The sequence below is a fragment of the Augochlora pura genome, chromosome 5 (genome assembly GCF_028453695.1).
Source record: "Augochlora pura isolate Apur16 chromosome 5, APUR_v2.2.1, whole genome shotgun sequence".
Lineage (NCBI taxonomy): Eukaryota > Metazoa > Arthropoda > Insecta > Hymenoptera > Halictidae > Augochlora > Augochlora pura.
Genome location: NC_135776.1, coordinates 10,413,939 through 10,437,570, shown reverse-complemented (window position 1 = coordinate 10,437,570; position 23,632 = coordinate 10,413,939). Strand labels below are relative to the sequence as shown.

The window sequence follows — 23,632 nt, the reverse complement described above, 5'->3', positions numbered from 1 at the left end:
TCGCTGTTGTCAACTTCTCGAAACAATTTTCTATTATTATTATTACAGAATCTTATTTAATTTAATACATATGAAGCATAACGAAATTAATAAATAAGTGGGTAGACATTCTCGCTTTATTTTCCTTTTTACTAAATTAACAAATAAATGCAATGTTCATAACGATACAAACTTCAAGACGAGATATAGCTCCAACATAAAAATGAACAGCCCACAGACTATTTCTTGATCAATGAATATTAACTGAGCTTTTTCTAGTTATTTTTCAGGTAAATACTCGATTCTGTATGCACGAAAAAAGAAGTGTACACAGTAGAAATATTATTTACTAGATTTTACTAGTACACTATCTAGTTGGTTCAGTGCAGAACACGTAACATATATCTTGTGGATGAAGTTTTTGTTCGCAGATGACGTTATAGGTAGAATATAAAATCTCATCTCTTATGCTTTATGTGTATATTAGAAGTAATTTATTCTACATTAAACAATGTCATGAATGCGATGTATAAATTTTAGTAAAACAAAAAAAAATGTCCCTCTATTCGTTAAAACTTGCGAAAAACGTTGTTATTTAAGATTACTTGTTTCAATTTGGTAAGAAAGAGGACGAGTATATCGGAAGAACGATATTTATAATGAAATTTAAAATTGTCTATTTTTGCACTACTTTGCACCTCAAATTGCGTCGTCCCTGTTTCTCAAACCAACCAATGAAAGTTACGAAAGAAGGGTTGCGTCGATACACATGCGCAACTAATCACAGTTCACCCTGGGCTTGAGCGAGACATGGTCAAAAACACGTATCGTTCACCTTTCCCCTTCGTAACCTTGTTCACTTTCGTCGGCTAATTATTTGCAAGTAATTGTTTTCCGCGCGTACGATGCAGTGTGTAGCAGTTTTTTAGCATTCGCTCCAGATTGCAGCAGGTTAATCGCGGTGAGTACGAACACCATAGATATTCTGTTTATTTATTATACGCACGCATTTCTGTGTGCGTATTCGTTCGCGAATTACGGATACACATATAGGACGTATATCGGATCGGATCGAATCGCGTGCGTGTAAATGGACAGGAAAGGGGTTTCCGTTTTCGTTTTCGACGCGGCACGCGCGTGCGAAACAGCTCGCTTACGAGATCAATAGCAGCCATATGGTAACGCGATCAGCTGATGCTTCTTTTGTTTACAAAAACTCGCGGTCTACTTTTTCGTCGGCGGTGTACGTTCGTTCTCTTTGTTTCATTCAGTTTCTATACACACGTCATCGAATTCGAATATTTGTCCATTGTATTCGTTACTGCACAATTTTAAATTACAATTGCTAATCCGAATCTGTGATACGCATAATATCCGTAAAGAAAATTCAATTAACCCTATCAGAGGAGTATCAGGCGTAACAAAGGCGTATAAAAGCTTATAGTGTATAGCTTTTCTGTATTAATACCGTTTTTCGTATTTTTCAAGCAGACATCTTTCATAATAGAATATTCGAAATACGAAGATTGTAGATGTCCTGTGGAACAGAACGCTACAGTCTTTATACAATATTTTCCTCGATCTCGTCATATTCTATCATCATCGCTGAGAAATTTAAGGTAATTGCTGGTAAAGTTAAAATATTGACCATCCATTTAATAAATGCATAACAATTTTTATGTAATTGCGTGCTCGCCGTATAACACGTGGCTAAGATCAGGCTAGCTAAAGTACGAACGAAAGTAAACGATGATTTTTGATTTGTCAGTGCCCTGTTATACGTAAGTATTATTTGGCAGGTATGCGTAGGGACAACATGGAAAGTTGAAGAATGCCGACGTTAGGCTTTTCATTCGGCATCGACCCAAGCCAAAATTCAAGCCCCATGTTGCTTCGTCGTTGAGGCCCGCGTGGCATGCCCAATAGACAAAAGCGCTGGCAACACAGTGGGAACGAGCCTTTACACAGCTCGTACCGCGCTACGCGCGGATAGACAGAATTCAATGTAGCAGTTGGCAATAGCTTTTCCTTGGTATCTCTAAGGAAAAAGTTGTCGAAAATATCGCCCTTTATAATATGTTTCAAGGCCATTGAAATCGAAAGCGGTATTCGCTTTTGAGAACTTGACCCACATCCGACACCTACGTACACCTTTGCAAACTTATGATCAAAAGTCGCTGATGCGCGTGAAAATTCTCACGCGATCTTTTTACCGGTGTTGCCATCGTTCAAACGAAAAGCCACGGACGGCATGGTTTCGACTCGGCGCTCGAAATAAACTGTCGCGTTACTCCATGACATTTAGCGGCTTCTTGTTAAGTTTAGACAAGTTGTATCTGTGGTCGCGATGCAAAATGGTATAAGTGATGCTCTCACTTTTGGTGACGTCGCGGTACAAAATTTTAAACCACCCCAAATCTCGCTTTACGTGACCATTTTCGATTCCGACCTACGGGACATTTTGAGAGAGAATTTCCTGTACTCGCTACGATGATTGTTGTCGTGGTCGAGTCGTTCTATGTTTCTTTTATTCGAGTTTCTCTCGCGTATAACATACTTCACAGTCTCTAAGGAGTGTTGGTTTTTATTTTTAGGGAATGTTATTTTGGTATGGGTTGGTCTTCTTGCGAGTTTGGATATTATTTTTAAATATTATCTTTCCGATTAGAAACACGGTTGCTTGGTTGCGGTTACACGTATGTATACGTTTCGCAATGATCTTCTACGTACTCGTCAACAATTTTGATTTTGGCCACTGTGTCAAGTTCTTGGATCGAGGTATATATTTAATATATTTTAGCGAGCGACCGCATTGCGCATCCCCGCGTACATTCAAAATACTCGCATTGGGCAGCAGCACAGTCTTTTAGTTCAGACGCGTATTTTGTGTTTGACACTCGATTTCTAAACATCGTAGCGATTGCATCTTCGCGCGACGACCGACCCTATCCCCTCGATTGTCGCGCAGAAAGCGCGATCGCGTATAAAGGGGACATGCAGTTAATGGCAGAGAGTCGAAGAACTCCGTATCTCCGTGACAACAGTCCGCGTGCATCGGCGGGAGAGCATTGCACACTATGAGTGTTACTTTAGCTGTCCTCGCGCGAGCATCCAAACTGTTCTGTCAACCGTTCCGCGAACTGTTCCGTTCGGAGCGCGACATCTCCTTGACCGTCGTCGACGGAACACGACAAAACCGACGATATCTTTGCGCATTCACGCGGAAACTTCCACGGGCCGTGTCTTTGTTCGTTTTTCTCGCGTCGAAGCGAATAGTAAAGTGTACCAGCGAATTTCAAACGGATTATCCACGGAATGATAACGATCGAACACAACGACGATTCTGTTCGTTCAAACAGAAGTTATCCGTGATACGCTATTTGTAAACTACGCGTTCGGTAAATTCGGCGACGTTTTCGCTTTATCGAAGAATGATTCGACCGACGCGAACCACCAGTGACCGCTGCTTTCCATAAGCGCATCGATTTTTGTTTCTCGATGTCGAAGCCACGGGACTCGGTGTATCTCTTGGCGCGCGATATCAATCTTTCGTGAGATTTCTCGTTGCGCGATAATCGTCGGTATCATTACATAAAAGGAACGATACGTCGAGTACCGAGGCGCTACTTAAAGATAAATAACCGAATTAAATTAGTCGACCGTAACACTTCCGGGCGTAGCTGTCGTAATCTATTCGACGTAAGTCGCATCCGTGAAGCCCTATCACGAATTCCCTCCTTTTCTTCTCTTTTCTCTTTGCTCTCCCCTTCGAACTTCGAACGCATTTGTTCGTTGGTCCTTCTTCTCCCCATTTCCCATTCCACTCACCTTACCATACCTTACCTTACCTTACCGCCGTTCGTAGTCGTGTCCGTGCTGAGACATAAACAAAACACGGCTTGTTCGGACTTTGCCAGTGAAACGGTGAGATCGTGGAAACGGGTCTCGTCGCTGTGCGCGAGCAGCGATCGCGCAGGTAACTGCCGCGGAAGATCGGTAATATTTCCAAGATATAGAAGCAATTGTGCACCGAGAATTAGTGGTACCGGAAGTTTCGCGAAATGTGTCGTATCGTTGCATCCATGTTGGCGACGAGATTTTGCAGGACGTCGAAAAGTCGCTCCACAGGACTCGATCTTAAATAACAACGTACATGATATCGAAACGACGGGACGGGATCGCTATTGGAGACGATAATCGAATTAGAGAGTTTCATTGGTCATTGTACACTGACCAATAGAAATTTACCGAATCGAAACGAAACTATCGACTGCCGGTATATTTACGGACTTCGTTGTGAATTCAGTTGCGACCAATACCTTTGAACGTTTGTACACCCTTGCGTTGGTTATGTCCGCTGTGTAAAAGTAATTGTTCGCAGAACTGTGTGTAATCACTGAGAGTGCTTTCGATACGGTGAAAATTATCCGCGGAGGAATCGTTTCAACTTTATCGACCATACGACGGAATAGGAAACGACACGTGGTGAGCAGTGCACGTTTACGCAGATCTATCGGCTGCCGATTCTGGAATTAGAGAGAGACAGGTGTCATCGTGCGTCATGGTATGTTTTTTTTGTTTTTTTTTTAGTATTTTTAATTCGCATCGTACGTTCGACGGTAAATCGTCGTTGCCGCGCGACTGACGCGTTTTAACGTCGATATTATCTAGTATAGCTCGATAAACTTTAGAAAAGCTTCCGAAGCTTTTAATTCGAAGGGGATTCTCTCTATCGATACTTAATATTGGCCGTCATCTATGGTTTTCCGAAATTTAAGGGAAATCATTTTTGCTCGAGTCACGCCATCCGAGGTCTTTCGTCTCGACCGTTGTTTCAAACAAGATTATTCAACTACATTTAGATATAATACAGTTGTCGAAACGTCTTCCCAATTTAATGCTCCGTCGGATAAGATTTTTAGAACAACAAGTCGAAATTCCAACTTGCATAACAGTATCCTGAAACGCTAAACGTTTTAGGGAAAAATCAAATTATACTATTTCATATACGGATAGAAAGCGTTGGCATATAATATGTCAGAAATTACTTTCCGTTTTTCGAGAATGCAAACCGAAGCAATTCTGCAAGGCGCGAATTTCCACACGTTATCCGACGGTTGTTAGGTAGTATGATGCTGAAACAACTAAGCCGAATGTTTACTATTTAATATCGTTATATTCCGTTAGCAGATGTTTGGTATTAAAGTAGAACGGAACTTGATCGGCTCGAAACACGTTTCGCATTTGATAAATTCGTGACGGTCGAGGAGAGTCGCGCATTCGCAACGTACGCTCGCGGTGTATTGTAAATTTGTGCGAGAGGAGATTTAGGATTCGTTAGGATTCATTGTTTTGACAATGTCAGAACCTAAGAATGCCGTTAGCAAGGATAAACAGTGTTTTCACGATGCGACCGGTATTTCTACCGACACGCAGACACATATTTATTTAAGATCCGCGCATGAAAAGTTTTTAGTCTGGAACCGTTACAATAAAACACTATCGACATGTCTCGTAAATTGTAAAACAATGTTGCTTGTACGCGTTGTCCGACCATTGGAGCAACGACCAACATACTCTTACGATTATGCTTATCGCGAGACCCTACAGAGACACATTGTGCCTCGGTTGTTTGTTGTAACTCGGATAAATCTTTTCGACCAGAGATTATTTTTCATTAATACTATTCTTAGTACGCATTGTCCGTCGATATCGTATTCGAGATAATTATGTAAAAAGTGTTTACGCTCGATTAACCGAAGAAAAATAAGGAACTACGTATAAATGTGCGGACAGCTGATAAACGTTGGACGTGTTCAATATTATGGTATCTGCTACAACTAATTTGTTTCGTGTTGAATTTCATCGACTATTTATTAGACGAGATATTTGCTTCGTGAGTCATAATTGAAACGGACCGTCGAAACACCGACGCGACGCGACCCCAAACGCGTAGTTTTGGAGCGCGGTGGTATCGTGCACCACAACGGATCGATAAAGATCGTTTTATTTTCACTTGGACTAAAAAGTTCGAAGATTTTGCAACGATGGATTTTGGAACGACGGTTCGAAATTTTGATCGCAGCATGTGGAGAAAGGATCGAGAGGTTGAAAATTTCACGCATCGCGGACGAGAGACGGCGATCGACGTCTTTTATTTTCCAGGACGCCACATGAAATGGATATCTATCGCTTGTAGATGTAACACGGCTCTCGTTTTGGGACACTCGACCCGCTGGAATCGGGATCGGTGTTACTGCGCGTCGTGTCACACGCATCGGTGATGTTCCTTGTAGCTAATTGCAAGTTGCATTTGCGTATCCTTCCGGAACGAAGGTTAACCGAGAATCGTGGCTTATTTATTGGTTCATGGTCATAATACGATTGATAAAATTTATACTTGAGACACCGAATGTCGAGTGCGAGTTAGGCTTTCGTCACGATCTTAACGCTCTTCAGCGCGTTCACTCGCAACGATGCGTGCGCTTTTCAACGTGTACATACATACGTATACAGTTTATACCATGGCTTTGATTCTTCGATGTTTATCGATTACGAATGCGATAGAGATGCTTCGACTATCGACGACGATATCGACGATAATATCTACGATGATATCGATGCGTTATCGATAATTCGCTTTATAACGCGGAAGCAATCATCAAAGCTTAGGCGATCCGCTCAGATAAGAGTACAACGAATTCATTACTCGATAAAATGTTTTCTTGTTTCGACTTGTACCGTGCGACTTGTACTTAGCGAATTACACGTGGTCGTAAGCGAGCAGCATTTGTACACGCGTAGAAAATAAAAACAATGTAAAAGTAAATGCAGGGTGGACCGCTCTCTGCTCGATATTTCTTTAGCCTTTATAAATTTAACCAGCCCTGGGGGTCGAGTACGATCCCAACAAAAATTAGAACTTTTCGAGATAATCTTGATCGTGTTGCTTAATCGGGGGATTCCTCGATACCGCGCAACGCCGTTAAAAACTGCGCTCGCTGCGTTGAAAATTGTATGTGCAGACATGTGAACTGTGTCCAACGGTTTTCAGTAATTTCGGACGGATTGCGCAACGTTCGTTTGCCCGACTCCGAATCCGCGCTATTATACATTACGTTCACTGTGGCGCGAGAGCTCGGCGTTTCTTTTCGGAGCGACTTGGCTGCTTTGATAAAAGGTCAACACTGTCATACGCCAGAGACACGTGGTCCCGCGGCTTCTTAGAACGCGATCGAGAATCATTGAATTTTATAAATGTCCCAATTGCTCGCATTAAGCAGCCCGTTCAGCCAACGAAAGTACGCGGTACGGCTGAACCGATTACCAACGATAATAATTAGGACAGTGTGATTCTTCGACCGCAGGCGTTCGGAACTACTCGTCTCGTACAATACGTGATATACGAACCGTATATGTATATCGCGTTTATCGTTTACGAGATACCAAGGCTAGACAGATCGGAGAACGAGCCACGGCACAGAGTTACTTCTTTCACAAACATTGGAAACGTAAACGCCGAGATAAGATAGAGTGATGGTTCCACCCACAACCAAGCAACATTGCCGAATGTAGTCTACCTTATATACCGATGAGAAGAACCTTCGGAAACTAGATTTTCTTCGTTCGAGCTCTTGCAGGCGTTTACGGAGGTTCAACAACATTCTGTAATTTTTCCAATGTTCCTCCAATTTCTGCTCGTTACAGATACTGCGATTGTATTTCGAAATATCTTTCGAACCAATTATTTGTCGCGATAAATGCTTTAGCAATTTTTACGAAAGAGAACGGTGAGCAGAATCGACCAACCTAATAAATGATATATAATTCCATTGAAAAAAAAAATAAAGTTTACCTTTCCGCGTTCTCGACGCGTTTACCTGGCAAAATCTTATCGATGTCTTTTATTTCAAGATTACGTGCTCTATCGTGACAACTATTCGAATTTCGTTGGTGACATTTTTTAGTATCGTCGACGATCGATATCAAAGATCGATTTAAATCGGTCACCTTGTATACCGTATACAATATGCCCAAGTTTTAACTTGTTCGGCGGATGTTAGGAATTTCAAGGATTAATATTCGTAATATATGTATAGTATGGTTAGAGTTTCGAAGATGACGCATCAAGGTAAAGGCTCGGATATGCTGCGGTAAGGACAGAGGTCGAGCATGAGGCAGAGTTTGAGAATGAGTCAAGGCTGAAATCATGGCTCGCGAAAGATTTTGAGACGTTGGACGGGAAGATAATGGAACGACGTTGGTATACGATGATAAACGATGATCGCGGAATGTTGTTGGTATAGGATATAACGATGTTACAACAATGTTAGTCATAATATTAACAAGAAGAAACAGCAAGCAACGGTAATAGTCCGAGCAAATCTCTCCATCTCTCCTTTTAGACTCGTTATCGACGCGAACAAACCATAACGCCGGGCTTACAAAACGTTACAATAACTACTAATTAATTACTTTACGCTCTTAATCGATTTACAGAATTTCACGAATATTCTGTCAGCCGTTTCTCCGTTTTTGATTCTGATTCCGATTCTCTGTGATCATCCCAGACTGAAACGCCTCTTTACAGCGAAATCACGCGACGCGCGATCCCTTTTGTAGCTACCAGCACTCAGACTGAACGTATTACAATATCTTTTGTACCTCGTGGAAAGGTAAACGTTTCACAAAGAAACGTTTCGTCGCTTTGCAAAGACTTTTCGAAAAGTTACATTCTATCTATTATCACAGTGTTTCTTTTTTCTATGTATAAAATCATCCGGGAGCATTATTGTGTACATCGATGTTTCTCCGCCTGTCCAAAGTATTAACAAATGAACCGAACCGAAATGAAACCACTGACGGAAAACAAATGTGCTAGGCGTGTCTTTGAAATATGCAGAACTTGGTTTCGATCGCATCAATTTCGGTTGATTTGTATGCGAATTTCGTCGTTAATTCGCGATAGGATGCACCGTGATCCAGAGTGTATCGTGCTAGGATCGCGCTGGAATCGCGCGAAATTTCGCTTCGCGATCGTAGCAGTTTTACCGTTTCCCTATTTTTCAATTGACATGTTCTGGCGTTATTCCGTAATCGTCGACCATTAGTTTTCTCCTACCCACTTGCTCGCCGCGCGCGAACAAAATTGTCCTGTACAAACAGATGGCGAAAAGTGGACACGTTGCGGCGCGCCGCGACGCCGTACATCGATTAGGAAGAAAAATAAAAAGATCGAGTTAGGTAAGAGCAGCAACGAAACCTATAGACGCACGCTCGCAAGTAGTGTTCGAACAAATGTTTGCGTTACTGTAAGAAATTTATTGAAACGAGCGTCTATCGTTCGAGGACGACTAGTTTGCTCCACGCGATGGCCGTTTCATTTCTCGACTCGAAAACAACGTTGTTAATTGGAGACGATTATTCGTCTTTTGTTTTATTGGCGAGATCCACGCGGACGCATTTTCAAGAGTAACGTTTTCGGCGAGTTAGTTGACAATTTTGTTTACGAGATCCGACCAAACCACTGGTAATTTTGCGATCAAAATTGATGGAAATTCGACGAAATGAAAATGCCCGATTTTTATACCGATCGATGTTTGCGAGAATCGATCCGGTGTGTAACAATCGGAATGAAATAGTTCGGAGCTGGTCGCCTTCTCGGCAGCGAAACGATTCGGAATAAAGACATTTCCTGTTACTTGGGCAAAAGCCGTTCATTACAGACTGTACATACTTTTCTCGCCTAAAAAGTAAATCGTTCTCTTCCTCGCGGTCTGGATCGTGGTCGTCGCTGAACTCGCAATTATTTGAACGAATTAAGACGAGCACGATCTCTCGCGACGGCTATTCCTTCCGGTCGGCGCTGCGAGGTCTCTAAAGGTCGTGCAAATATTTGGATACACGGCGAGAATGTATAATTGCCAATTGCCGAATATAGACAAGAACTACTCGAAAAGCAATTGAGCGAGCGTTGTTGAATTATGCACGCATAAAATCTCAGAATATAGAACTTTCTTCGAAAACGATATTTAAGGTGGTAACGATATCCATCGCAGCAATAGCCGACAAGTATTAATTATTGAAGAATAATTCGTACGAAACGGACGGACGCGCGAATGACTCTGAACGGAATTTTGGCGAGGCCAAGTTTCGGGCTAAGAACGTCGAGAAGTTGGCGGGAAGCAGTCGGAAGGAAAAAATACGAAAACCTGGTGGAATAAAAGACCAATGGTTCGCGAGATACGCTCGTGATCATCGCGGACACTGTTAAATTGATAGCAACTCATACACAATGAACTTCATTCATAATCGCCGGCTCTAACTCGATTTACTTCTCGCTCATTACGAAACGCCAGAAGCAAATCTCGACGTTGACGCGTATTCTCGGGCAAACGTCGAACTCGTGTCAACGACACGTGAATTTTCATGTTCGTTGCATCGATTTCGATCGATCTTACGTTTTTCAAGATGCGTGTATCACGCTCGACGTACTTACGTTTTCTTACGGTTTTTACGTCGACGTCGCGATACGTGCGCGGCATTCGTTTTCGGTGAGTTTTCATCGGCTTCGAACGGGCCATATTACAGCGTCTCGCTGGTTTGTTTGCTGGTGGAAGCGTATAAAGGTCGAAACGCGTATCGACCGATGCGCGTCGAAAAAAAGGTTATTTCGAGATAACGATGGACACGTTGAACGAGTTGGCGAGATCCTCGGAACGCCGATTTCGACGATCTTGAAAATGTGTGTCTATGTGGTTTATTTAATTTAGTGTCCCCGGTATTACTTGGTGAAAACGAGATACTGCCCTAAAACAAACCGTGGAAGGTATACAGCGCATTTTGCGTGAACGCGGACAGTGAGGCACCACGGAATTAAGTAACGTTTACGACGTTTAGCGATAACGTGTACATACGTATAGGAAAGGGTTGTCGTAATTACCATTTTTCTCGCAAGCTCGGATGAAAAGGTCAAAAGAGGCGATAGTTTGTAATTTGTTTAGGTACATTCGAGTCGGTAGCGATTATTCAAAAAATGATTGTTTCAACGTGTCGTGTTGTACGGTGAAACATTTGGTCCAACATCCTCGTACGTCGCCGTCGCTTTATCTCGCTTCCGGTCGTGTTCTATTCATTCTTCGGTTTCATCGAGCGGTGCGTTCAAATTTATAGGCTGACTGCAGAATCGTTGTAAATTTAATCGCGCGCTACGGCACGTATTCGAGAAATCGAAAAAATCTTGAAACGCGAATAAACGCGACTAATTCCATCGCATTTGATCCACAGAATACACCGCGGAAGCCGAAGTGGTACCGTTCGCCGCATGGGTGCCTGGGTTAACGATCGTTTCGTGGAGGAGGAGGTGGACCCGATTAACCAGGGTCCGAGGAGAAGGAAGACATCGAGCATTCTGTGCCACAATTGCAATGGTGGCGATCCAGGCTGAATTTCTCAACCTTCAAAGAACTTTAAATCTTCTGCTTCCCCAGCATCGTTGTTGCCGTTGCGTCGTCAGTTCACTAGACAGCTGTACGATTGGCCGTGTTTACCGCTCTTTAAATCAAAGACAAAACTAAATCGGTTTAGGATCAGTTCGACCGTCGCGGTGATTCCGAGTGATATAACTGTTTCTGCGACGGTGTTCGCGCGCGTTTCAAGTGTTTCGGAAAATTTCAGCTCGATTTTCAGAAGAGCAGGGCAAGCAAAAAAGGGGGGCAGGGGGCGGCGGGGCTGGGTAGGTGTAGAAAACAGTAGGAAAGAATTATGGAGAAAGTGTAGAAAGTATAGATGCGCAACGGGTCGATCGTCGTCGTCGTCGTCGCCGTCGCCGTCGTCGTCGAGGAGAAATCAGCGGGGAAGCAGAGATCGCGTTCAACTTCGCGTCGAGCGAATTCGAAGACGGGACGGAAACGATAACTCGAACGTCGATGTCATCGCGTTAGCTCTTGGACGGCTACGCTCGAACAGCGGTGTCTCGTTCTCTCCGTCGACCCCCGTCGTCGTCGTCGTCGTCGTCATGGCCGAGTGGGACCAGACAAAGTTCGACGACGAGAAACTTGCTCGATCGAACGAGACGATCGATTTGGAAGGTATCGGGGATGACCACCACGACACCGAGTCGCGTAACCAGTTGAACAACGGGCGGATAGGACGACGAAAACGAGACCAAGAGTCGTTGATCGAGAAGAGACGGCCGTCGAGCACGGTTTCGCAGGAGAGCCCGCCGGAGACGAAACACCGGAGAGCTAGTGACGCCGCGTCGACCGTTCGTAATTTCATATCGAAGGATGACTTCCCGAAGAGAGAGTTCTGGACGAGCGACTCGGATCAAATGATCATTCTGTTCAAGGAACAGTGTCCGCAGTCGCCGAGCAATCAGGGTTTCGCGAACGACGCAGCGATCGAAAAGTTGGAGGACGCGGAAGGCCAAAAGTGTCTGGAGAAAACGTACAACGGCTACGACGATCCCGGCGCCAGGATACGGGAAGAGGCCAGACAGGAGTTGAGGAAACTCTCGCAATTCTCGGTGAAAGGTAAAAGACAACCGCCGGTGATCGTGCAGAGGGCGAACGTGTCCGGTTCCCAGAGACGCAAGAACGTCGCGACAGTGCAGGGTTCGATCTCTCCTACGAGGATCTTGTCGAGCAAGGATTGCCTGTCGCCCGAGAAGAGCACCGACAAGAGCACCGAGAAGCTCGCGAATGGTGATTCGCGCAGGTATGAGAAGCAACAGCATCGCGTGCAGTTCAACAAGAACTCGAAGAAGCGATCCTCGCGCGACGACGACTCCCAAACCTCCTCTTCGATATCCACGTCGGCGGACATCAGTAATTCCGACGACGACCCGAGCCAGGGCCAGCTGTGCGAGTGCACGCCGCCCGACGGAGGCTGGGGCTGGGTGGTCGTCGTGGCGGCTTTTATAGTCAACCTGATAGGGGACGGGGTCACGTTCTCTTTCGGAGTGATTTACGTCGAGTTCTTAAACTACTTCGACGAGGGCAAATTCAAGACCGCCTGGATCGGCAGCATATTCATGGCGATGCCGTTGCTGTGCGGCCCAGTGGCTAGCTTTTTGACAGACAGGTACGGCTGCCGACGGGTCTGCATCGCGGGCAGCATTCTGGCGACGACCGGCTTCGTGATCACGTCTTACGCGAACTCGATGGCGGTACTGGTCTTCACTTTCAGCATCCTGCCCGGCTTCGGGCTGTCCCTTTGCTTCGTGACGGCCGTGGTGATCGTCGCTTACTACTTCGACAAGAACAGGTCGTTGGCGACCGGTCTGTCCGGATGCGGCAGCGGCATCGGGACGTTCATATGCGCCCCGTTGACGCAGTATCTGCTCGACGAGTACGGCTGGCGGGGAACCACGCTGATCCTGGCTGGCCTGTTCCTGCAACTGGCCGTGTGCGGCTGCTTGATGAGGGATCCGGAATGGAAAACGTCCAGAGCGAAAGCCAAGACGACCGAGGAGAGAAGGAGGAACCGGGAGAAGAAGAGAAGTAGGATGCAAAGCTCCAGCGTCGACTCGTTTTCCGCAAACTGTTCCTCGAACACGCTGGCCACTGTGGCGAAGCTGCGGCTACAGGAGGAGGGGGACGAGGAGAAGCTGTTCTCCAGCCTGCACAGCCTGCCGACGTTCGTCAAGGCTGGCGAGAAGGTGCCCTTCGAGGTGTTCGAGCTCCTGAGCACTAGGAAGAACGTTTACAAAGTGCTGGTTCAAAATTATCCGAACATGCTGACGTCCTCGCGGCGTTTCAGCGACTCCGGAGCGCTCCGCGATCAGCTCGGCGCAGCGCCGGCGAGGCTAACGGCCGCGTCGGCGCCCGGTCCGCTGTCGGAGCTCGAAACCGCCGAAAACGCGAAGGACGAGGTATCGTTGAACGACGACGACGACGACGACGACGACGATCGGATAATCGGGTCGCAGACCGACGCCGCGTCGCGTTCCTGGTCGAAGAAGACCGGTTCGGACAGTGGTCGGGACACCGTCCTGAGGAGATCCAGCACCATCGAACACTCGAGGAGAATGACCGACAGCTTTTTGAAGGACATCAAAATCCATAGGCACAGCCTGACTTACAGGTGCACCATGTTGAACATGAATCGGCTGAGAGCGTCCAGTTGCCCGGACATCTATAGGAACTCGATGACCACTGTCACGAAGACGAAGCTCGTGTGGTGCGCCGGTTTGTGGGACCTTCTCCTCTACATGCTCGACTTCTCGCATTTTGCAGACTCGCGTTTCCTGCTGTTCGCCATCAGTAATTTCTTACTCCATACTTGGTACGACGTACCTTACGTCTACCTGACGGATAACGCGATCGAGATGGGATTCAACGAAACCGATGCCTCCAACCTAATATCGGTTATTGGAATTACCAATACGGTCGGCGAGGTAAGCCTTTCATTAGCAAATTAATTCGGCCACGTCGATTTAGGGCTGTCAGTTTATATATCTCCGTACAAACGAGTACCATACGATCTTAGACGTACGTTAACCTTGATATCTAGCGACGCGAGCGAACGATACGTTTCGTTTTACCGTGCGTCGGGTTTACCAGCAAGGCCGACGTATCGATAATTTCAAATATCGACGTTCATCGACAACCTGATTCTCCGGCGTGATTCCGACTTTCTTCCTTCGTGCACGGTCCGATATTGGTGGTGCGCTTCGTCGCCGTTTATCGGTCACCAAGGTGCTTCGTTGCTTTCATCTGTCAGTTCTACGGGACACAGTTATTTTGGTTCGCGAACGCACAGCTATCTCTCGCCTACGATTGCTGTTGAAACCGACGGATCGATCACGTTGACGAATTGACTTGCGATAGGCTACGTGCGAGAATCCAGACAACCAAAGAGTGACGGTTGTCTCAAACACTTTTCCGAAAACATCGGTAAATGAAACGCGTTGTTTACCGGTTCAAGTTGACAGAGATTTGCGGTCTAGTCGTCAACTCGTTTCGGAATGTCGTCCTCGCATCCTAAAGTTCGCTTTGCTTTAAAAGCTTCCCTCTAAATAAAGCTGTTATCATAAATCAATAACACGCAAAAGATCGGATAGTTTGTTAAATCTGAAAGCTCCTTAAACTCTTCATCGTATTACGTCAGTTTCGTCTTGGGTCACCCGATGACACGAAGCGACACGACGCGTCGCGGCTTCTTCTCACCTTTTCTGTATTGTTTTCTTTATCGTAAGTTTCCCCGCGACCTTCGATTCGCGTCGAGGATTAACCGTTATTCGTTAGAGAACTGCGCACGCGAGCTTTTCTTTAAAAAATCTAAGCTTCAACCCTTTTCTAGGTAGATGCCGTCCATCCGATGCAAAATGAGGAGGAGCAATTTCTTATTCCTTTACTATCCATTAACTTGTTATTTGCATCAAGGCCTATACCTTGTATATATCATCGATTTTTTAAGTTAGATACCTGTGTTTCGTATATCTTAAACGTATCAGGTACGTTGGCGCGAATAACGTGCGCGTGAAAATCCGTTATTAAACAGTTTTGTGGTTTCACAGTAAGAAAAATCGCAGAGGTAGCCGAAAATAGACTAAAGTACTCTCTTAATCATTGATTCTACGGAGGAAAGTACACTCTCAACCTAATTAGAGCTTGGCAGACATTTAAGAGGGGCGATACGTGTAACCGGTTCAACATATTCTGCTACCTCGTCGCATAATTCAATAATACTGCGAAACCCGATCTATTGACTCTAAGAGGGCCCATCGTTTTATCAAATACATACGATAGCGATTTTTTTTTGGAGACATTAAAGATGCCGGTATGTTTCTGATACAACGATTGAAATACTTTTCTTTTAATCGCGAAATCGGTTGCAATTCAAAAACTGCTGAATATTATTTTTCCCATTGTCTTACTGGTGACCCATTTAAATCGATCCAATCAAACATCTTCGTATACATCTTTTCACGACCATTACCTGTCCCCCTTGCTTCTCCTTCTTCCTCCGTTATTTCGAAGCGTACGATATTATCGCGTCACCGTCTTCTAAACATTCCCTCGTAGAACCAACGATAAAAGTAAGACGATAATAAATATCAAAGTTCATCTACTTCTCGACATTGGTCAATATTAGTTGTTAACTATTAGATTTTCTTCCGTTTTATTACTTTCTACCATTGGAATGTACGCCGAAACGTCAAGTGAATAGAATCACCCCGAAAAAAAGTTTAGATCTAATTCGGACCGAAGGCGATCGTGCCTAATGTAACTGCCAACAACATTGTATTCTAAGGAATTTGAAAAATGATAATTCGAGCCTGAACGCATTCGACAATTTACATTTCGCCGTCATTTGCAACGATGAAAATCGTCGCGCTGTAATAAAGGCAGTCGCTGGAATGCGAGTAGGACAGCAGTATCTCTCCTCTTGGCCCGGATCCGCATGCATATACGAATAAGACGAGTCGCTTATACGACTCGTCTTATACTTGCAATTTGATTTAGTCTCTTCCAGTACCGTACTCGCGTACGGTCGATGTACGTCGATCCAACTGTTGAATTTTATGCGGCTGTTCCGTAGATTTATGTATCCTTTGCAGAAGAAATTTCCAGTTACCGTCTTCGTTCGTTTTTAATAAGAATACTTGTTAACATTACATCCCTCTGTTCGCCTTATACACGATTCAAAGTAAATAATTATTTAATTGTCAGATAAATTCAAGCGACCAAGATACGAACTTTAGGAGGGCAAAACGGATGCTATCCATTTTACTCGGTTCCGTTTTTCTCAGCAGCAGGTACCTGCTCACATCGACCTACCATTTCTATAAACGTTAAATTTATTCGAGACGCGAAGAAGCATGGTTTCGTTACCTTCGTTAAACAACAGCATTACGTCCTTCATTGTAAATGAAACGGTATCTACACAGAAATAACAAGATAACACAAAAGTATTTACCTCGATTTTCCGTATTTTTTCGCCTGAAAACAGGTTCTCGAACGTTGCACATAAAACTATGTACGCGACACTCGCTGTCGACGACGAAGAATAACTAAAAATGCTAGATGCAATTTAGTCTACGTCGTTCACACTTGAAATAAGGTTCCATCAGGCGTTATTCATTTCATCCGACTCCGTCCATCTTGCTCGGAGGTCCCCTAACGCGTCCGGTTCGTCGCGATAAGATAGCTAGCAGCGGACGGTATCCGAGCTTGCGTTGTCCGTCGTCCGCCGTTCGCTGATCGTTCGATGGTACGAAAGTACAACGAGAGACGAAGAGATTGGCGTCGGCGCGGCAGCCAGACGGCCGCACGATTCCGATTTAGCGAGCGGTCATTTTGGACATCGTCGGTCGCGTTCGTTCAAATTCGACGACTCGGGAGTTCGCGAGAGGTGGGAGATGAGAGTTAGGAGTATGCATTCAACGTTTCTGCCATTGCTTTATTGTCAATGCTGGAATATTACTTTTAGGAAGCTGAGAGCACGATGGAGTCGAAACACGATTTTCCTTTAGCGCTAAACGCAATTCTTTCTTCGACGAAACAGTACTTCGTTTCTTCTGAAAAGTTGAAACACTGTTCACCGATTTCTCGAATCGAAGATTCATATTTAAATGAGCTTGAGCGACAGTTTCGATTCTCTTGACCGGCTCTCTGCTCTGTCTCACAAAACCGTTTGAATATTCGCGAGAGTATCGACGATAGAGCAGATGAAACCCGGTATGCATCGAAAAGACGAGATATAATCATCGATGTAAAGAACCGCGCGTCGATACGTCCAGGTAACGCGTACTGTACGGAGAAAATATTGTCGATCAATTGTTTCTTTTCAGGTTGTCCTTGGTTGGGCAGGCGACAGGGCATGGCTAAACGCGTCCATTGTATATGCGGTATGCATGGCATTCTGTGGTGCAGTTACGGCTTTGATACCCAAGGTGGTTAGAAATTACTACTTATTGTGCGTAATTTCTGGTGCTTTCGGACTATTCATCTCGGCGAACTGCAGTCTCACCAGCATCATCCTCGTCGAATTGATTACTCTGGAGAGGTTCGCGAACGCTTATGGCCTGCTGCTTTTGGTTCAGGGTGTTGCTAATCTCGTAGGTCCTCCGCTGGCTGGTAAGAAGCAAATTCATATCTAGCGTTCCTCTAATATTACATCGTTTCGAGATCCTTGCGGTAACCACCCTCGTACCATGTACAACTTTTAGAAATTTATCGTTCGATTTGATTCTCTGCTCTTCTCCTCTCCTCTCTCTCTCTCTCGCCCCCTCTCTCTCTCTCTCTCTCTCTCTCTCTCTTTGACGAGATGGCAGCAACTATAAAGGCGAGCCTCGAGGCTCGAAGAACCGTGTCTTATCTACCCTAAGAGATCATTTTCAATTCCGACTTCGCGACATTCGGCGATATATTACTGTATTCTGGGTCATTGTTGGCTATCAAGCCGAGTATAAAATTTTTAGTTGCATTCCGAATTTCTTCAGGTTTATAATTCATTGCAGGTACATTTATAATACAGACAAAAAGTACTTTGCAAAATATTTGCGATAATAATTTGATGAAAATATATCTGATGTACTATTTCAAATAAAACAATATTGAAAATGTTTTTTTTTTAAATAATATTTTTTGGCAGCGAATCAAATATTTTCGTCTAAAAGTATAATATTTCGAAGAAATTTCTTGCTTTTGACTACAGCCTCTGAAACGATGTTTCATTTTACTGTTTCAGGATGGCTGTACGATATCACAGGGAAATACGATTTATCTTTTTACTTGGCTGGTTTCTGTATCGCACTGAGCGGAGCACTGTTGCTGGCGATGCCTTTGATTAGCCTATATCGTAAATGTGTTTCTGGATCGAAGAAAGAAGAAACCGACAAAGATTTTGCAAGCTTGAACACTGTTTCAATTGTTCGAGGCTCGTCGAGACCGATGCAGGGCAAAGGGAAACTGTAGCTGACGCGCGACGTGTACTGAATAAGCTATCGATCGAACCGAATTTATGCTACAATACTTCCAATGAAAACAAAAGGAATTGCAATTCAATTCTGCGGTATCCATCAATTTTGTCAATGTGTTCCGTCATTCGCCTTCCGCGTTTCTTCAACGAGTTCCACTCTGTAAAAATGTCCCTCGCGCGAGTTCAGGGGGTACACCATCCTGTAAGATTCGTAAACGAGTTCATCGATTTAATCACACATTCCTGTGTGTGCTTGGATGGGAGTTTCGGTATATCAATTCTCAACATCCGTCACTTCGGGAACGGTTAAAACGGCGCCCGATAATTAGTGTTTGATACATATATTTTAAAACGTAATAACTATACAATGAAGAGACGCGTGGATATAATGTTGTTGCCGGTGGTACAAAAAGTCGTGTTTGTCGACGCGTTGTCGAAGTCACGTGTTCGGTCGTACTTTGTAATGATAATGCTCCTCGCTCGCTCCCTTTCGAGCCTTTTATTTGTCAGCTAGTAGGAAGGTGGAAGGAGAGGTGGCAGAGGAAGTGAAAAGTGAAAATGGAATAACAAGGGAGCATAAAAAATCTGGACACGGGAAATGGTTGGGCCATGCTGCCTGAAGGTTTACGGTTTTAATTGCTTTATGAGCTCAGATGTACTCCTCGCTAGAACGGTTGAGGAACCGAGCCCGGGCCCATAAAATGGTTGGACTATGTTGTGTCCAAACAATTCCTTTTCTCGGATAATTGTTTCAAGCAAATTTAGTGGAACCTCTCCGAATGGATGATCAAGCAAACGTTTTAGTCAAACGTTCGTATAGTTTTTATTTGTTTAAATTACGAAATGACAGTGTTGAACGATATTGTTTAACGTCGTGTCCGCTAGATTTATTATAATAACGAACATTCTTTTGTGGTTTTATAACTATTAAAGATTTAGAAATCTATATTCTATATAGTCTTTCTTAACAATTTTTGGCTTATTCTTTAAACAACGCATGTGCAATCTACCTTTGTTCCGAGCACCTTTACTATTCTCCCTCCACATACCTCGCTACTAAAAAAATTATTTGTTACAGGTTCCTCCAATCTTATCCAAGTATCATCTATCCTGCTAATTATTACCTTGGTCAACATAGAAGGGAATTGATTAATTATTCAACACCCTTTTCTAATCGCATTTCTGCCTCATACAATATTTTTTCATACTTGGATACCATTATCTCTACACCTATATTCGATACATAAAGAACTTTGTCTCTTACTGCTACAACAAACTCTCTCCCTCTCTCTCTCTCTATCTATTTATTTATTTATTTATTTATTTATTTATTTATTTACCACCAAAAAGCAACAAATAAAATATTCATTCTATCCACTTTTCGCTATCTTAATCTCACTTTGGTTATTAGCCAGCAGTTCAATCTCCAGTTTGTATTCTGTTAATTGCTCTCTTAGATTCTTTCGTTGTACCTTACAACAGTCTACCATTGCTATAAATTCTACCTCTGTACTGTTCTAAATTTTCTGCCATCACAATCTTCAATGTAAATGGCATTTATGTCAACCCTTGCTTCTTTGGAATAGTGATAAATTTCTTATTACATTGTATCGGTGCTTGCCTTGTCTTATACAGAACCTTTTATAATCTGAAAATTCCTTTTTAAGAGGAATCTCTGTTTAAAAATGCCGTCTTCACATCAAATTTCGCTATATGATCACTTCTTGCAGTAGCCGATACTAACAAAATTTTCAAGAAACTGCCGCTAACCACATAAAAAACAAAGAAATTTTCTCGCTGTTCGCAGCCTCTAACCACCAAACGTGCCTTATATCTCCCAACTTCTTTTTTTCCTTTTTATCGCTTCTATCCACGTTTTCCAAAATTCACCCGACCTTCCTCTTATTCTACTATTTGCTTTTGGCACGATTCGAGCCTATAACGATCAATAACCTATTAGATTTATTATGAAGCGAACACTCTTTTGTGGTTTCATAACAATAAACCAGACATCTATATTCTACGCAGTCTTGTTTTAATGATATCTGGCTGATGTTTTACTCTTGCTATGCAATATACCTTCGTTTTTGACAACTAATCTGTTTTCCCTCCACACGTCTCGGTACTATATAGATTCTCGATCATTCTAGATCTTTCTCGTCCACACCATCTATCCCACTCACGTCACACTACTAATCACTACCTCGGTCGATATAAAGCAGAATCGATTTTTGTTTGCAAGTAGTCAACACCAAAAACGACACCAAAATTCCTTCACACAAAGAATGTGTGAGACAAGACATTTTTATGTTAACCGAAAACAAGAAAAGTTTTATCCTCGATGTAGTATACGATTTTCTTAACAACTTTTAAAAATAGACAAACATCGGTTATCTTGAATAAAATTTTTATCTTATCATAAAATAATGAACTTTGAATATTCTTAAAAATTTAATAGGTTAGAAACATTTGAGAAATCGTACATTGCATTGTAGATGATATTGTAACGAACAATGCGTGAAAATTTTAGTTCAAGCGGATGTATAGTTTCGTAAAATTTCTGTGTATTAATATTACGAAACACGGTTTTGAAAAAACCGCGTTTAAAGTTGCGAAATTCGCAAATGTGATAGCTGAAAATGCGACCCGAGCATATGTTATAAATGAAAAATAGGATTTTACAGATATTAGACGACTACGTGAAGATGATAAAAGAAATTAAATAGCATTGACAAAGCGTTCGAGTACTTATTGAAACATCGAACGATAAAAATGATGATAGAGGTTGCCAACAAATTTTCTGAAACACTTTGCGATGATTTTATTCTTCCTCCCTTAACGTCCTAGCAAATTTTCAGATCTTCTTTCTAAGAAAGAAGAAATTTATTTCTGTAATAATATCTTGTTCACATATATTGTAGCAAAAATGAGTAACTGAAAAATCCTCTTACTGAGGTATTGTACATATTACTACGACTATAACATAACAAAATTTGCAATATTCGAGCGATTGATTTCGAAACAGTGTTTCTAGCTTATACTCTGTACCTGCCTGTATATCACGTTACTATGACGTTGCTGTAAATAGTTTCTTCCATTTTCTGATAATTAATAATGTATATATCGTTTGGACTTGTAACTTGATCGATGCAATAATATGGTTCTTCCTGAATATTACTTCCAACCAAGTTCGATTATCGAACAATCAATTTCTCATGGATAATGTCATGAATCAAAATAGGGTTTGTCTAACTCACTACGTTGCTCAGGAATAATTGCACTAAACAATTTAAATGTTTATAATAACAAAAAAAGACATTTAAACATAGAAATTAAAACAAACACATAAAGATTACAGCACAAACGTAAGGCAATAAAAGTTTTTTTAGTACATAAAACAAAAGACAGAAGAACATTCATCCCGAGCCTGTACAAGGGTTAAATGCGAATGAATATGTATGATATTGGATGGGAACATTAGGAGAATGAGAACATTGTAACAATTTAGAATGTTCTAACGTGTCGTCATGTGTTAATTATAATAATGTAAAGTAAGTGCAAACAGCGATTGAATTTTGACAAGATGGTATACTCCCACGTGCATAAGTATAATCTGACAAATAATTTTAGAAATAACAATAAATCATTGAAAATATAAATATGTACATGCCCGGTGTGTGATGCTTGCGAACTTTAACCCTTTGCACTCCGTTGTCCCCTCTCAGGGAACATCGTAATTCTAGTATATGACCAAATATTAAAGTTTATTAGCGATTTGCAACTATTTCTCCATGTCTACAAATTCATATAAATCGAATATTATTATAATAATATTATATCTACGTATACATATATACATATACAACGTATGCTATAGAAATAATACAAATGTTCATATGCGCTGATAGGTAATATCCATGATGGCGCGGAGTGCAAAGGGTTAATATTGTAGTGCGTGCATACGTCTCTTTCTACGATACCAGCGGGCGTGTCTTGTACGCGGTACTACACGGAAGGAATGGTCAGGATAATTTCAAAGAATTTGAAATTTTATCATCAAATAATTATCATACACGGTACATCGTTACGCTGAAGTATTAAATAATAATCGTATTATTTATTAACGAATTCGATACGCACAATTCTGGACTTTCCCCATCATGGTGTACATAATTATTTCGCGCCCTGGCTCAGTATAGGATTTCATTGTTCTTTCGAATCTAAAACTGAATGTCATACCGCTGGGAACGCTAACGCGATGTAGATCCTCGGAACGCTTAAACAATCTCCTCGATTGAAGCTAAAATTATCCTTAACAATTAATTGCATTTAAATTGCAACAACATGGTTTGGCAACGATCTGCATACTCTATTTTTATAAAATTGATTCGCGCGTACTCCGTACACAAGCGCGCCTGCCCAAGGGTTAACTATTATCGATACAAGCTCCGAATATTTTCCTAGTTTCTTTGCATTTAAGTAATAACGAGCTACGTATGCTCATTTAGGCGTATCCAATCCATGTATACGATTGTCCAAGTTCAGTGTCATCTTAACATTGAAATAAAACATAGATATTATCAGGAACTCTACTTTATGATGTTAATTATGCAGTATGTATATCGTCCAAGAGTCGTCATTTTCATCAATATGCACATGGCCTAGCAACGGTTGTGGCTGCGTTGGTTCTCCATTTTGACAACCATGAAGAATACGAGTTCCTAGT

General features: G+C 42.7%; 1 protein-coding gene across 4 annotated transcripts; it reads left to right on the top strand.

Annotated features, from left to right (window-relative positions):
• The first annotated feature begins 757 nt into the window (after positions 1–757).
• LOC144469738 (monocarboxylate transporter 9) lies at positions 758–23,630 on the top strand. Of its 4 annotated transcripts, none has more exons than XM_078180315.1 (4): positions 758–940; positions 11,266–14,377; positions 17,777–18,062; positions 18,676–23,519. In XM_078180315.1, exons 2-4 carry the CDS (start codon positions 11,996–11,998, stop codon positions 18,900–18,902), a joined length of 2,895 nt encoding a protein of 964 aa, XP_078036441.1. In that variant the 5' UTR covers positions 758–940; positions 11,266–11,995; the 3' UTR covers positions 18,903–23,519. The 4 variants fall into 4 exon arrangements, with proteins under 4 accessions (XP_078036441.1, XP_078036443.1, XP_078036440.1 ...); XM_078180314.1 differs by lacking the exon at positions 758–940 and adding an exon at positions 2,382–4,543 and having other exon boundaries at positions 18,676–23,630; XM_078180316.1 differs by lacking the exon at positions 758–940 and adding an exon at positions 2,382–4,464.
• Positions 23,631–23,632: the final 2 nt, after the last annotated feature.